Raw genomic sequence first — 15,134 nt, 5'->3', positions numbered from 1 at the left:
TTTCATTTGCTTGGCAGTTCTATGAACGTATTTTTTAAAATTGTTGCATAATTCAAAGCCGTATTTGTTATATTGTTTAAACTAAAAAAGGAGAGGAAAAAATGACATCCCACTGTTTCATTTGCTTGACAGTTCTATGAACGTATCTTTTAAAATTGTTGCATAAATTAAAGCCGTATTTGTTATATTGTTTAAACTAAAAAAGGATAGAAAAACATGACATCCCACTGTTTCATTTGCTTGGCAGTTCTATGAACGTATTTTTTAAAATTGTTGCATAATTCAAAGCTGTATTTGTTATATTGTTTAAACTAAAAAAGGAGGAAAAAAAATGACATCCCACTGAAATGAAAAAGGTGAGCCTTTACAAAGATTGCTTTCTTATAAGTGTGTATTCATGACTGTGATAATGATTACTGATTTACCTTCCAAGCCTAGCTTAGGGTTCAAGCATATCACTGCCGTATTTGTAAGTATGAATATAATTAACAACTTGCTGGATTAAATTTTCGAAATGGAATAAGCACAGGGACATTCCCGAAAATTTAGATTAATTTAGAGTTCTAGTTATAACTTAAATTAAAACAATACGTTACAGGATTGTGTCATGTCTATCTTAGCGAAGCCCAGTCTAGGGTTGTAGCTTGAGGTGGTTGTATATAGCTAGTTCGGATTGGTGTAATCATACTTATTACATGTCAAATTGATTTTGGTAAAGTTGTATTGTATTACATGGTGTAGATATATATATATATATATATATATATATATATATATATATATATATATATATATTTTTCTGAAACTATTAATCTGCAACGGGAACGAGTGTCATTTTCAAAGAGAGCGTAATTTTGTCTATGAGAAAAAGTAGTTTTTTTCCTAGGATACATTCCCCTGCAATACACTACAATGATACCTTGATTTTCATAGGGAAAATTTTGTACTGTATATCCATGTCTGAAATGTATTATGAAGGTATTTTTAGAATTTATGAAATATTATGGGTACGTTTGTAGAACGTTGGGTCATCGCACTCGCTGCTTACATAGAAAACGAAAATCAGTAAAGTTTTACAAAATAGTTTTTTCCTTAGGTTACATTACCCTGTAATACAGTACAATAATACCCGAAAATCCTTCCTATCTGTATTCGTCGTCACTCATATTTTTGTATCTAGAAGTATATTTGTTAATCAACTAACATTAATTATTTACTTATTAGTCTTCGCTCCATCGTGGTTCGCCGAGCGCGCAATTATACATTATTTGGGGTGTATGTACGATAGCGGCCACCTGTATGTATTATTATGACTAATTTAGAATACGGCAGTGTAAGCGGGGTCGTTGGGGGCCGTTAAACCCCCTCCCCCCTGTTAGGTAAGTAGGTAAGGACACGGCTTGTAGGTTATGGGGAAAGTTTAGGTTAGTTGATGTCCATTTTTAATCCACAAGGGAGGAACTGGCTGCTGACATACAAAGGCTCCCTTTATTTTAGTGCTCCTCTGTTGTGGCAAGTGGTACATGTTGCACTACACGTGTCAACCGAATGGGCAAGTATTTCGGCAGACAAAAAATTGGTGACCCAACCACGTACACTACCCGTATTATGATTTAGTGTTCCCTTAATTGTTGGAAAGCAAACACAGGGTTAAGGCTTAGTGATGGAGTAGCTAAGGATACAGTGGATTAAGGGGGCCAGGGGGTCACAGGTCCCCCGTTTGGTAAGGTTACAGCTCCTAGGTTAGGTTAGGTGGTATTCTTGTGTTTGGTTCCCTTTTAAAATTTGATTTTTCAGCCAACTTTTGTAATTTTAAAATGTCTTAAACTTGGTTTCCCCCAATTATTTGCATCAAATAGTTTAAGGTACTTTTAAATACACCAAAAACACTTTTTATTTACTTTGTTATGAATATCGACGTCAATGACCTTAGATGTCAGGATGCCAGATAACTCATAAGCAATCAATCAATTATGAATATTATACTGTAGTAAATATTTTCCCACATTTTGATTACTGACTTGGTCCATCCCAATTCAACTTAATCTGCAGGCGTAATGAAACTCTGTGAGTGCAAACCTAGACTAACATAGCATGCTATGAAAATGTTTAGAAAAGATTTATAAGGAAAGGCAGGAAAATTACTGGTCATAGACAGCCATTGCCGTTTGAAATGGTAACATTACCATCAGGTTTACGTGTTTACCCCTTCCTGAAATGTTGGGTAAGTGGATTGTGAACTGACAACCATATTTTGGTTATATGATATAGGCCTACATCAAATAAAAATTCAGCACCTGGGTGATGAATGATTGCTTGGGCTCCAGCGCAAGGTCATATAGCCCAAAGTCATAAATCCAATTTTATATAGGACATCTGTTTTGACGCTGTTACTGTTTTTAGAATGATATATTGTTAATTTATTTTCATCATTTATTTATTTCCTTATTAACTTTCCTCACTGGGCTATTTTTCCCTGTTGGAGCCCTTGGGCTTATAGCATCTTGTTTTTCAACCAGGGTTGTAGCTTGGCTAGTAATAATAATAATAATACTTAATTCCTTATACATTGATATTCACTTCATTCCTTGCTAGTTTCAGCAGTACCCTGGTTTACATCGGTTTGTTTTTACGTCGGTCATCCTTGAGTATTGAATGGAAAAATTGAATTTTTGTTATGACTTTTTTCCCGACTTTACGTTAGTGTCTACAGTACTGTATGTTGTAAAATAATGATTATGTGCTATAATGTACAATATAGTATTGTACAGTACTTCATATAAGAGCTTATTAATGAAGTTATGTGGATTTTATGTAATGATACTAGGTTATAAGTTCTGTACCTTCATGTGTTCAGTATGTGGTTTATACAGAATATATAAGTCACTTTATGAGGCCATAATCTGACCTATGTTGAAAATTACCTCCCGTCGTGTCTCATGAGACCAATTAACGATGTGGCAGTGGTATTACTATATAGCTTGAAGGTACAGAAAAAAACTAGTTTTTTATATTTTTAGTTTAATGAAAGGGTCGCACTGAGATGTGAGGAGCGTCGAGATGATATCACGATGCGACCAGAGAACTTACTGAAGGTCGCGACCCAAGCTCACATGTGGCCTGCCTCGGCATTGCCCTCAGGGCACGTATCCTTCCGCCTAGGCCTACCATTACAGAAAACGGGAGTAGGGTAAACTACACAAAACTCTGGTTGATTGAGAGGAGGTTCCAGGTAACTCCTATGAAAGTAGTTCTCGGTAAGTATGTTCGGAAAAATACAAATAACTAATAATTTGTGATTTTTAGAAGTGTTAATAATGCTATCACTTGAATTTCAGAGTGTCGTATTGTAATTTTGTGAACTTAGAAAATGGCTCAATACAAAGGAGCAGCCAGCGAAGCTGGCCGAGCCATGCAAATCATGAAAAAGAGAGAACGAGAACAGGAGGAAATGGAGCAGAAGAAAAGGAAACTTGAAGAATCCTTGAAAATAAACAAAATTGAAAACAAATTTGCAGTTCATTACGATGCTGTTGAGCAGCAGTTAAAGGTAAGTGTCCTTCTGTCTTGCCATGTTAAACATGCGGTAATAAAGTATATGACCTTTTAATGTATAAGTTTACTGAAGTGTTCTAATGGTAATGGTCAGATACCTCATTCCAGAGTTCAACAATTGGTTTGGTGACTCTAAATGAAATGAAAGCAAAGCAAGAAGATGTTGTAAAAGAGAGAGAGAAGGAGTTAGCGAGGAAGAAAAAGGAACAAGAAAAACTAATGAGGAAAGAAATTGAAGCTAAGCAGGCCAAGAAAAAAGAACAGAGAGACAAGGTAAGTTATGAAAGTGTCTTTAATTAAAAGAGGTTATAGTGCATGCTGGGAAGATTTGAATAGCATATCGTAATAGATATTGGTATAGAGGCTTTCTACCTACAGTCATAATTGTGGTTACTTTTCTCTACATATTTTTATTCATTTCAACTTCTGAGTTGTAATTCTATTCCTTTTGACAAGTTGCTTGCTTGATAATGAAAAAATTCGGGTGTCTGTTATCTCTGGATAAAGAAAGATGTACATTAGACTATATACTAGAATCATTTTGTATAATTCATAGTCTATAGATAATTGTTATTAAAAACTCTTGCTTTATTATACAGTATTTATAACAAACTTTTTCAATACAGAATATACATTTCTTCTTTTTGTTTTTATTTATAGAAGGAGAGAAGGACCCATATGTTATTGTTTTTCTTGGTAATTGAATGCTTTAATGATTCTAATCAAAGTAAATTAACATTAGGAAGTTACTCTTTTTACTTATAAATGTGAAATGTCTATGTATTGATTTATTGGAATCAGGACCTAAGTTAGTCTTTGATGCTTTAACGTATTAAAAGTAGTGTATGTATGACCCTGTATTCTTGAGGGAAGAGGCATCAGTGAAAAATAAGGGAATAAACACCATCATCTTTAACCCACCACCATTTTGATAATTCATTCTTTCTAATAACTTTTGATTGTGTGATATAATTTGTGTAAAGTAGCTACTCTTTTTAAATATTTAACTTAGCCGGTGAATATATAATAGCTGCTGCTCAGCGCCTCGACAGAAAACACACTCAAAAACTCGCGAGCGATCGCTATGAAGGTTGCGGGTGTGCCCACCAGCGCCAACTATCGGCCAGATACCACTCCTGCATGTAAACAAACCCTCCAATTCTTCTCTGTCGACCTTGACAACAAGACGTATCAATACTCGCTGTATAACCTGGAGTTTTAAATATTTAACTTAGCCGGTGAATATATAATAGCTGCTGCTCAGCGGCTCGACAGAAAACACACTCAAAAACTCGCGAGCGATCGCTATGAAGGTTGTGGGTGTGCCCACCAGCGCCAACTATCGGCCAGATACCACTCCTGCATGTAATCAAACCCTTCAATTCTTCTCTGTCGACCTTGACGACAAGACGTATCAATACTCGCTGTATAACCTGGAGTTTTCTCAACATATTTGGTGAAGTACTTCATTTTGGTTTGAGCTTTTGCAGTGCAGGTGTTTTTTCCTCAACTTAAAACTCTTGAACTCTTTATTGAACAGATTTAATTGTTGATGACTTGGATTGTTTTTTGGACTTTCTTTGACTAATTCAAAATGGCTGACCCTTCACAAGTACCTAGATTTCGTAAGTGTAATGCTAGGGACTGTAATAGGCGTCTTCCAAAGGCATCTCTCGACCCACATACTGTGTGTTCCAATTGTCGGGGTAAAACCTGTCAATTGGGAGATCGGTGTGAGGAATGCGTGGGCCTTTCGGAATTCGATTGCCTCGAATACGATAAGTATGCACGTAGGCTAGAGAGAGATAGGGTAAGGAGGAGTTCCTCTAGGTCAGTAGATTTTTCCTCTCCACATGCCCCTGAACCTAATCCTTCCCCTGTAGTGGTTGTACCTAACCCCCCTTCTGGCACTCAGGAACCATCTATGCAAGACATGTTACGTGCTATTCATGCCTTGGGGGAAAGAGTTGAAGCGTTAGCAACTGATCGTAATCAACTCATGGCTGACGTTAAAGAGCTTAAGTGTCAGAGTGCCACAGCGGAAAATAGTGGGAAAGTGATTAGTGCGCAAAGTGTTGTGAACAGTGTTGCGACCGAGGGTTCGTCTGTTCGTGCCTGTCGTTCACCTAGTCCGAGACCTCTTGCAAGCTCCCAAGCCCAGGGGAGAAGTAATGTCGTACGACTTATGGGTTCGAGAGGCCTTGATCAGCGAACAGACGTTCCCTCTATGGTATCAGGCGTATCTCACCAAGATCGCCCCTACCATAGGACGAGAGAGCCCATTTTCTCCTCGTCTTCCGAAGGCTTTTCGCACAAGAAACCGTGGAGCAAGGTTTCTAGGCCCCTTAAGCGAAAGTCGGTCCCTTCAGGACAGGTCCAGCGTCCTGGATGTAGTCATTGGGACAGTTCTGACCCATTGCAGTCATCGGATGACTGCTCGCCGCCTAAGCAGCAACGTTACACAGGCTCAGAAAGTCTTGGTGTAGGCAAGGCTGTGCCGTCTCAGACGTTAACCCCGTCGTTTACCGCACCCATTCCCGTGGACCCTAAATGGGTTATACTGCAGGACATGCAGACTAAGCTCTCCTCCCTTATGGAAGACTATTCTGCCGATAAGGTTCCCGTTGAGCCTAGCCGTTTATCTCATCGAGATCCTGGCCTTCAGCCGCCCAAACGAACCTTTGTGCGTCCTGTTGACGTTGGCGTAGCCAAGTCACGTCAGTCACGTTATGTAGAGCCTCACTCGATGCGGTCTCGTGTGGATTTTCAGCCGCATTTGGACGTTAGGCCACTTACTAATGCTCCTGTTGACGTTCAGGACGTTCGCCAACCATCGGAGTTGACTTGTTTTGACGCTGAGCGTCAACCACCGCAGTCTAGAGTTGTTTTGACTGCTCAGACTAGGCAGTCAAAACAGTCTCGAGTGGACGCCGTGCGTCCTCACGCACCTGTTGTTGTTGACAGTTCACAGACTGTCAAGCAGTTACATGACGTTGCGTACTGGTCCGCTACTAATGCACCAGTGCGTGTGGACGCTGCGTGTCAAGCATTGCCAACCCCTTTGCTTGTTTCTCAGCAGTTGTCAGATGAGGACCCTTCAGATGAGGACGTTGCTGACCCTCAGCCTGAGGATCATCCTTCAGATGTAGACGAACCCAGAACAGTTCCTCCATCAATGGACTTTAAGAAAGTCATGTTAATTTTTAAGGAGTTGTTTCCCGATCACTTCGTCGCTGTTGCTCTTCGTTCGCCGCCGTCTGAGTTTGTTCTAGGCGTTCCTGCTGACATGCCAGCCTTTACAAAACTTGTGCTCTCTCGCTCATCCAAGAGAGCTTTACGGCTTTTAGGCGACTGGTTGGAAACCAAGAGGAGTTTGGAGAAGACGGCCTTTGCCTTCCCTCCGTCTAAACTCTCGTCTAGATCGAGCGTCTGGTATGCCACGGGAGAAGTTCTCGGCTTGGGAGTCCCTGCCTCTGCCCAGGGCGACTTCTCAAGCCTTGTAGACTCTCCCCGTCGCCTAGCCATGAGACGCTCGAAGATTAGTTGGTCCTCCTCGGATCTTGACCATCTGCTGAAAGGCATTTATAGAGCCTTCGAAGTTTTCAACTTCCTTGACTGGTGTTTGGGAGCCTTAAGTAGGAAAATCTCATCGGCTGATAGAGATGTCTCCTTGCTTATTATGTCCTGTATGGATAAAGCCATCCGCGATGGTTCTAATGAGCTCTCCTCCTCTTTTACGTCGGGAGTCCTAAAGAAGCGAGAGTCCCTTTGCTCTTTTCTGTCGGCAGGAGTTACTCCCTGTCAGAGATCTGAACTGCTCTTTGCTCCCTTATCTAAGTTTTTGTTCCCGCAACAATTGGTTAAGGACATAGCTTCCTCACTCGTGCAGAAGGACACCCATGACTTGGTTGCGTCCTCTGCTCGCAAAGGGACTCCTTCGACATCCTTTTCTGCAAGACCTAGGATAGACACTCCGGCGTCCAGATTTATTCCGCCCTTTCGTGGCAGAGCTCCCTGCAGGGGAAGTACTCGTGCCGAGGGAAAGAGAGGAAAGAAGAGAGGAGCCAAGTCCTCTCGTGGCAGAGTCTGACTGCCCGCAGCCTCAGACAGCAGTAGGAGCCAGACTCAAGAACTTCTGGCAAGCCTGGGAGAAGAGGGGCGCAGACCAACAATCTGTGAGGTTGCTCAGAGAGGGGTACAAAATTCCATTTGTACGCAAACCTCCTCTAGCGACTTCCCCCATCGACCTCTCTCCCAGGTACCGAGAGGAGTCAAAGAGACAAGCCCTGAAACTAGAAGTGTCTCTTTTGCTAGAGAAGGGAGCGGTGGTGAAAGTCTCGGACCTTCAATCACAGGGGTTTTACAACCGTCTCTTCTTAGTACCGAAGAAGACAGGAGGTTGGAGACCGGTGCTAGACGTCAGTGCACTCAACGTCTTTGTTACGAAGACAAAGTTCACCATGGAGACCACGAAATCAGTCTTAGCAGCGGTCAGAAAGGGAGACTGGATGGTCTCTCTCGACCTAAGAGACGCATACTTCCACATCCCCATACACCCAGATTCCCAACCTTTTCTGAGGTTTGTTTTCAACAATGTGGTATACCAGTTTCGGGCCCTGTGCTTTGGCCTAAGTCCTGCTCCTCTCGTGTTTACGAGGCTTATGAGGAATGTAGCAAAATTCCTCCATTTATCGGGAATCCGAGCCTCCCTATACTTGGACGACTGACTTCTCAGAGCCTCGTCCAGTCATCGCTGTCTGCAGGATCTTTGTTGGACATTGGATCTGACCAAGGAATTGGGACTTTTGGTCAACCTGGAAAAGTCCCAGCTGATTCCATCCCAAACTATACTGTATTTAGGGATGGAGATTCGCAGTCCAGTTTTTCGGGCTTTTCCGTCTGCCCCCCGAATAGAGCAAGCCCTGCTCAAAGTCCAACTGATGTTGAAGAGAGAACGATGCTCAGTCAGGAATTGGATGAGTCTAGTAGGAACTCTATCATCCCTGGAGCAGTTTGTCTCGCTAGGAAGGCTACACCTTCGACCTCTCCAGTTCCATCTAGCTTTTCACTGGAAAAAGGACAAGACGTTAGAGACGGTCTCAATCCCGATCTCCGAACCAGTAAAGGCATGCCTGAATTGGTGGAACGACAATCTCAGTCTGAGAGAGGGACTTTCCCTAGCAGTTCAGAACCCAAACCACGTACTATTCTCGGACGCGTCGGATTTGGGTTGGGGTGCGACCCTGGACGGTCGGGAATGCTCAGGTCTGTGGACCTCAAGTCAGAGGAGCATGCACATCAACGGCAAGGAGCTTTTGGCAGTCCACCTGGCCTTGATGAACTTCGAGAGTCTCCTTCGAAACAAGGTGGTAGAGATCAACTCCGACAATACCACAGCCTTGGCATACATTTCCAAGCAAGGAGGCACACACTCCCTCACGCTGTACGAGATCGCAAGGGACCTGCTCATTTGGTCAAGAGATCGAGGCATCTCCCTGTTAACGAGGTTTATCCAGGGCGACTTGAATGTCTTAGCAGACTGCCTCAGTCGGAGGGGTCAGGTAATTCCTACGGAATGGACCCTCCACAAGGACGTGTGCAAGAGTCTTTGGGCGACTTGGGGTCAACCCACCATAGACCTCTTTGCAACCTCGATGACCAAGAGACTTCCAATCTATTGCTCTCCAGTCCCAGACCCAGCAGCAATACACATAGACGCATTTCTTCTAGATTGGTCTCATCTGGACCTATATGCATTCCCTCCATTCAAGATTGTCAACAAGGTACTGCAGAAGTTCGCCTCTCACGAAGGGACAAGGTTGACGTTAGTTGCTCCCCTCTGGCCCGCGAGAGAATGGTTCACCGAGGTAATTCGATGGCTGGTAGACTTTCCAAGAAGTCTTCCTCTAAGAGTAGATCTGTTACGTCAGCCCCACGTAAAGAATGTACACCAAAGCCTCCCCGCTCTTCGTCTGACTGCCTTCAGACTATCGAAAGACTCTCTAGAGCTCTAGGCATTTCGAAGGAGGCAGCCAGTTCGATTGCAAGAGCGAGGAGAGCTTCTACCATTAGAGTATACCAGTCGAAGTGGGAAGTCTTCCGAGACTGGTGCAAGTCAGCATCTGTATCCTCGTCCAGTACCTCTGTAGCCCAAATCGCTGATTTTCTCTTACACCTGAGAAAAGTTCGCTCCTTTTCAGCTACCACGATCAAGGGCTACAGGAGCATGTTGGCTTCGGTCTTCCGGCATAGAGGCTTAGATCTTTCCAACAATAAAGATCTACAAGATCTCCTTAAGTCTTTTGAAACCTCTAAGGAACGTCGTTTGGCTACTCCTGGATGGAACTTAGACGTGGTCCTAAGGTTCCTCATGTCAGACAGGTTTGAGCCATTACATTCAGCCTCCCTGAAGGATCTCACTCTTAAGACTCTTTTCCTGGTGTGCTTGGCCTCGGCTAAAAGAGTCAGTGAACTTCATGCCTTCAGTAAGAACATCGGCTTTTCTACAGAAAAAGCCACTTGTTCTCTTCAACTTGGTTTCCTGGCCAAAAATGAACTGCCTTCTCGTCCTTGGCCTAAATCTTTTGATATTCCTTGCTTATCAGAGATCGTAGGCAACGAACTGGAAAGAGTGTTATGTCCCGTTAGAGCTCTTAAGTTCTATTTAGCTCGTACTAAGCCTTTACGAGGTAAATCTGAAGCGTTATGGTGTTCGGTTAAGAAACCATCCTTACCTATGTCAAAGAATGCTTTGTCATATTTTATCAGATTTTTAATACGAGAAGCTCATTCCCACTTGAGTGAGGAAGACCAATCTTTGCTTAAGGTTAAGACGCACGAAATTAGAGCTATAGCAACCTCCGTGGCCTTCAAGCAAAATAGATCTCTGCAAAGTATCATGGACGCGACGTTTTGGAGAAGCAAGTCAGTGTTCGCGTCATTTTATTTGAAAGATGTCCAGACTCTTTACGAGGACTGCTACACACTGGGTCCATTCGTAGCAGCGAGTGCAGTAGTGGGTGAGGGTTCTACCACTACACTTCCCTAATTCCAATATCCTTTTTAATCTGTCTCTTGAAATGTTTTTAATATTGTTTTTTATGGGTTGTACGGAAGGCTAAGAAGTCTTTCGCATCCTGGTTGATTTGGCGGGTGGTCAAAGTCATTTCTTGAGAGCGCCCAGATTAGGGGTTTGATGAGGTCCTGTTAGTATGGGTTGCAACCCTTCATACTTCAGATCCTGGGAGTCTTTCAGCATCCTAAGAGGATCGCTGGGCTTCGTGAGGAAGACAGACTTACAAGGCAGAGTAATCGTCTAAGTCAACTTCCTTACCAGGTACCTATATATTTTGGTTTTGTTATATTAATAACTGTCAAAAACTCTTAGCATATACGCTGTAAACTTAATTAACTCTGGTCTCTACCCACCGCCTTGGGTGTGAATCAGCTATTATATATTCACCGGCTAAGTTAAATATTTAAAAATGATATTTTAGTTATAAAATAAATTTTTGAATATACTTACTCGGTGAATATATAGATTAAAAGCCCTCCCTTCCTCCCCAATAGAGACGCAGCGGGACGAGAAGAATTGAAGGGTTTGTTTACATGCAGGAGTGGTATCTGGCCGATAGTTGGCGCTGGTGGGCACACCCGCAATCTTCATAGCGATCGCTCGCGAGTTTTTGAGTGTGTTTTCTGTCGAGCCGCTGAGTAGCAGCTATTATATATTCACCGGGTAAGTATATTCAAAAATTTATTTTATAATTAAAATATCATTTTTCGGTTATAAGTTTGTGGTATGGTTGTATTTATTTATTGGATGAAGGAATTGATATAGTCTGTGATGCTTTAAAAGATTGGAAGTGAACAGTATAGAAAATTTGAAATAGCTTTGATGACTTAGATATTACATAAGTTTCAATATTTTTTGCAAAAAATTATAAAAACATTTATTTCAAATTGCAGATTGCCAAGCTTAGCTTTGGTCAGGATGATGAGGAAGAGGATGAAGAGGAGGAAGAAGACTCTTCAGAAAGCAGCTCTAGCAAGGAAACGGACAAGGATTTCAAGATGGCTAAAAACCCTGATGTAGACACAAGTTTTCTTCCAGACAGAGCTAGAGAAGATGCCGAAAATAGACTGAGAGAAGAACTAAGACAGGTAATAATTAAAATCCTAAAGTAGGGTGCTTTTATTTTATCCATTTTTAAATCTATTGAGACAGCATAACTTAGATGTGGTCTTTTTTTATAGGAATACAAACCTAAATTTCTTTTATGGGTATATATTTGGTGAAAGCGGGTATGGGTTTAGAAGCTTGATTACAAGGTAGTTAACTATCAGAAACTGATAGAGTGGGGAAACCACTCAGTGACTCGACTGTTGGCTTCCTCATTTTCTTAAGAAACACTGCTTGAAAGATGTCTGCTATGGCTCAGCTGATTTTGTTAGGGCTTTTGAAGTGTTTTCTCTTGGTTTTGATTACTTCCTATTTACAACTTTGGTTTTATTTGATGACAGTTTGATTAATGCAAGTTGATGATGGTTGACCTCAAGAAGAAGCAGAATCTTTGTACCTAAGAATGACAGTGCATAAGGGTGCTTTGTCCTACATGCCTATTTATCCTCCTTTTTCCATTTTTTTCAGTTATTATAAGCGTACTTAGTCATTAAAGTGTATTAAGTATTTGTCTTGTTTCCTGGAAGGTGTAGGTGTGTCAAATGTCAAAAAAAATGCATGCCAAAAAGGCTTTGTCGGGGCTTATGAGGGCAGCACTTCACTGCATTCTCTTGTTGAGCTTCGAAGATTAGTCTCTGCTTTGACTTTTGCTTCTGCCCAAGATGGTGGAAGGTATTATATACACACATTTATTCCTACACAAATACAAACCCGTATCCTTTGATAGGAGCATAATATTAGTTAAGTTTGAATTTGTCTGTTATAATTCATAATGAGGTGTGGGTGATGGGGGAAGTCCGCCCCCTACCAGTGCACTGAGTAGCAACTTTAACTTCAACCACTGAGTAGTATAGACGTACTCTGGGTCTTACCATACTTGGCTATTTTTTTCTACTAGTTATTCTTTCTCTTTTCAAAGTGAGAGTGTGTAAGTGTCAATGAAGATACCACTTGCAGGCATGTTGTCCTGCCCAGGTGTATTGGGCTGCAAGTGCAGCATTTTCATGAGGAGGAGTAACATGGATCCCCATGCTTTGTGTACTTCTTTTAGGGGATATGACTGCACACATTCATTTCCCTCTAATTGTTGTCTTGCTGGCAATGGCTAGAATAGAGCAAGAGATGGAAGAAGTAGTCAAGCGTGTCTCTTACTCTTTGAGGTTTTCCTCAAAATTTAAGAAATCTGCTGGTTCTCTTGTCTCACCCTCTAGTACTCTAGCTTTTGTGCCTTCTCTGTCAGGATTATGAAGAAAGATGATGACTCCTAACTTCGTTTGGAGTAGGCTACAGGTGAGGCGGTCTTCCCTACTTACCCCAGAAAAGCAGATGTTCCCTGTCCTTTTTCTTGTGGGGAACCTGAGTGTTCTAAGAGGCCTTCCAACCCAGTACGAAGTGAGACACCCTAATTAAAGGACGAGGGTTTGTGTGCCGCAAAGGAATAAATCACATATTTTTAAAGTAATTTGTATTTTTGCAAGCCATACAAACCTGCATCCATAAATCTAACTTCCCTCCTCAAGCACCCCTCTCAACCCTGGACAGAAAGGTCAAAAGTGAGCTCTTCCGGTCGGGAAAGGGGGTGGCGCTCGTCTCCCACCTCCTTCACCAGCTGGTTAGTCACTTGTTAATGAATTTTAATGACAGTCTGTAGCTCATGCTGAATCAATCTTTTTAATTAAAGGAGGCAGGTTTGTATAGGTAGGAAAAATAAAAATTACTTGAAAAATTTATGATATTGTCTTGTTAAAGTGCTATATGATTGTTTGATAAATTGATCATAACTTTAGGTACAAAGGGAATTGCATTGTAAGAGCATAAAGTTTGCACCCCAAAAGAATTGCATAAGATATTACTGTTAATAGTATAGAATAAATGGTAGTAAAAAAACAATATTCTGTAGTTGATACAAGTTGCCTAGTCACCAACAAAGTTTCAGCCTTAAATATCATCTTTCAGGAGTTCTGAATGTATGCAAAAGTATTTTTTAGTAAACTTTATTTCTTCCAAGCAAGGTACATGTCCCTGCTGTGAATTTTCATTTACAAGAACAAAGATAGATTATCAATTATTTCCAAGTGTTGTTTCCAATATGAATTGCATTGTTACAACAACCTTAGATTTTAGCTGATAAATATGTTTATCCCTTCTTATTTTTAGGAATGGGTAGCCAAACAAGAGGCAATGAAAAATGAAGAAATTGAAATTACATTCAGTTACTGGGATGGTTCAGGCCATAGGCGATCTGTCCGTATGAAGAAAGGTGAGAGTTTTTTGTGATATTTTACTTTGCATGTACAGAATACTACTATCTAAGATTGCTAATCTTATTCTGTTGTTAGTGATTTTATGTCGTGTCCATAACCTTATTCAAAGGTTGGTGTATGCCAGTTTACATCAAGTATTGTATTTCAGGTTTAGAACTGACTAATATTGAAACAAAAAGAGATATGTCTACTTAGAGGTACAATAACTTGTAAAGCCAAATTTGTTTTGGTTCCTATATATTTACAAACCTTTTGTCCTTTAAAATAGGGAATGTGTTTGGTGGAGATGTATCGGCTATTGAAATTGTTAACAAGTGGTCATCATTGCTGAGTAGCCCGACCCACTTTCCTGTCAAAGACTTTCCACTTTTTTCTTTGGCTATAACAAGAAAAGATGCACTTTTGTGTCCTATCTAAGTAGGTTTAAACTTTTACTTATACTTAAATGGTTGATTTTGTCTTTGTGTTAATGATGAAACAAAGCAGGAATTTGCATGGAAGTGAATAATGGACATTGCATTAGTTTATATAAACTGGTGATGGATCAAAATTCATTTTGCACCTTAGGGGCATGATTAATCGCAGATATTTCTATTTGCCGAGTGTAGATCATGGTCTTCCGTTAAGGCCTGGGTATTCCTTGTGGAGCAAGAAGTATAAGTCTACTCTGGCATCATTCTTGGCAATGCTCATGACAGTGCCATGAGACTGTTTAGCACTTGCTCTCCTCATCAAGTTTGCTGCTCGTTGAAGCTTCTGGGTACAGTCCCCATGGTTGGTTCAGGTTAATATGGTTCATGAGAAAGGAAAACTTGGATCATTATGAAGTTTTTTCAGGGTTGGAGGTGTGTGAGGTGATTGACATGCTCCAATATGTGATGGAAGTTCTACTTTGCAGACTGATAATGAGTGATCTCGTAAAGGCTTGATCTCTCTTAAGTCTTGCATGTAAGCCCTCACTGTCATTTTTGAGGGTGCTGGTAACTAAGGCTACTTCGCCCCTGGGCGTTCCTAGTGCTGGCTACATTAATGATGTTAGAGGTGTTTCGAGTGCCAGCGACACTTGTGATGTTAGAGGTGTTTGCAGTACCAGTAGGGTCAGTGACTCCAGTGGTGGTCCCTGTAGTGTGCCT

At 41.3% G+C, this 15,134-nt stretch overlaps 1 protein-coding gene across 1 annotated transcript in view; it reads left to right on the top strand.

The window, feature by feature from the left end:
* The first annotated feature begins 375 nt into the window (after positions 1-375).
* The window catches only part of LOC137631536 (protein FAM50 homolog), a 35,125-nt gene continuing 20,366 nt past the window's right edge, over positions 376-15,134 (top strand). The window contains exons 1-5 of the mRNA XM_068363309.1: positions 376-469; positions 3,339-3,550; positions 3,664-3,828; positions 11,524-11,718; positions 13,895-13,997. Of these exons, the coding sequence (XP_068219410.1) occupies positions 3,371-3,550; positions 3,664-3,828; positions 11,524-11,718; positions 13,895-13,997 (643 nt within the window). The 5' untranslated portion in view covers positions 376-469; positions 3,339-3,370. The remainder of the gene's footprint in view (positions 470-3,338; positions 3,551-3,663; positions 3,829-11,523; positions 11,719-13,894; positions 13,998-15,134) is intronic.

This window comes from Palaemon carinicauda, chromosome 40, assembly GCF_036898095.1.
Source record: "Palaemon carinicauda isolate YSFRI2023 chromosome 40, ASM3689809v2, whole genome shotgun sequence".
NCBI lineage: Eukaryota > Metazoa > Arthropoda > Malacostraca > Decapoda > Palaemonidae > Palaemon > Palaemon carinicauda.
Note: the sequence above shows the minus strand (reverse complement) of the source record. Positions and strands in the feature narration are given on the sequence as shown.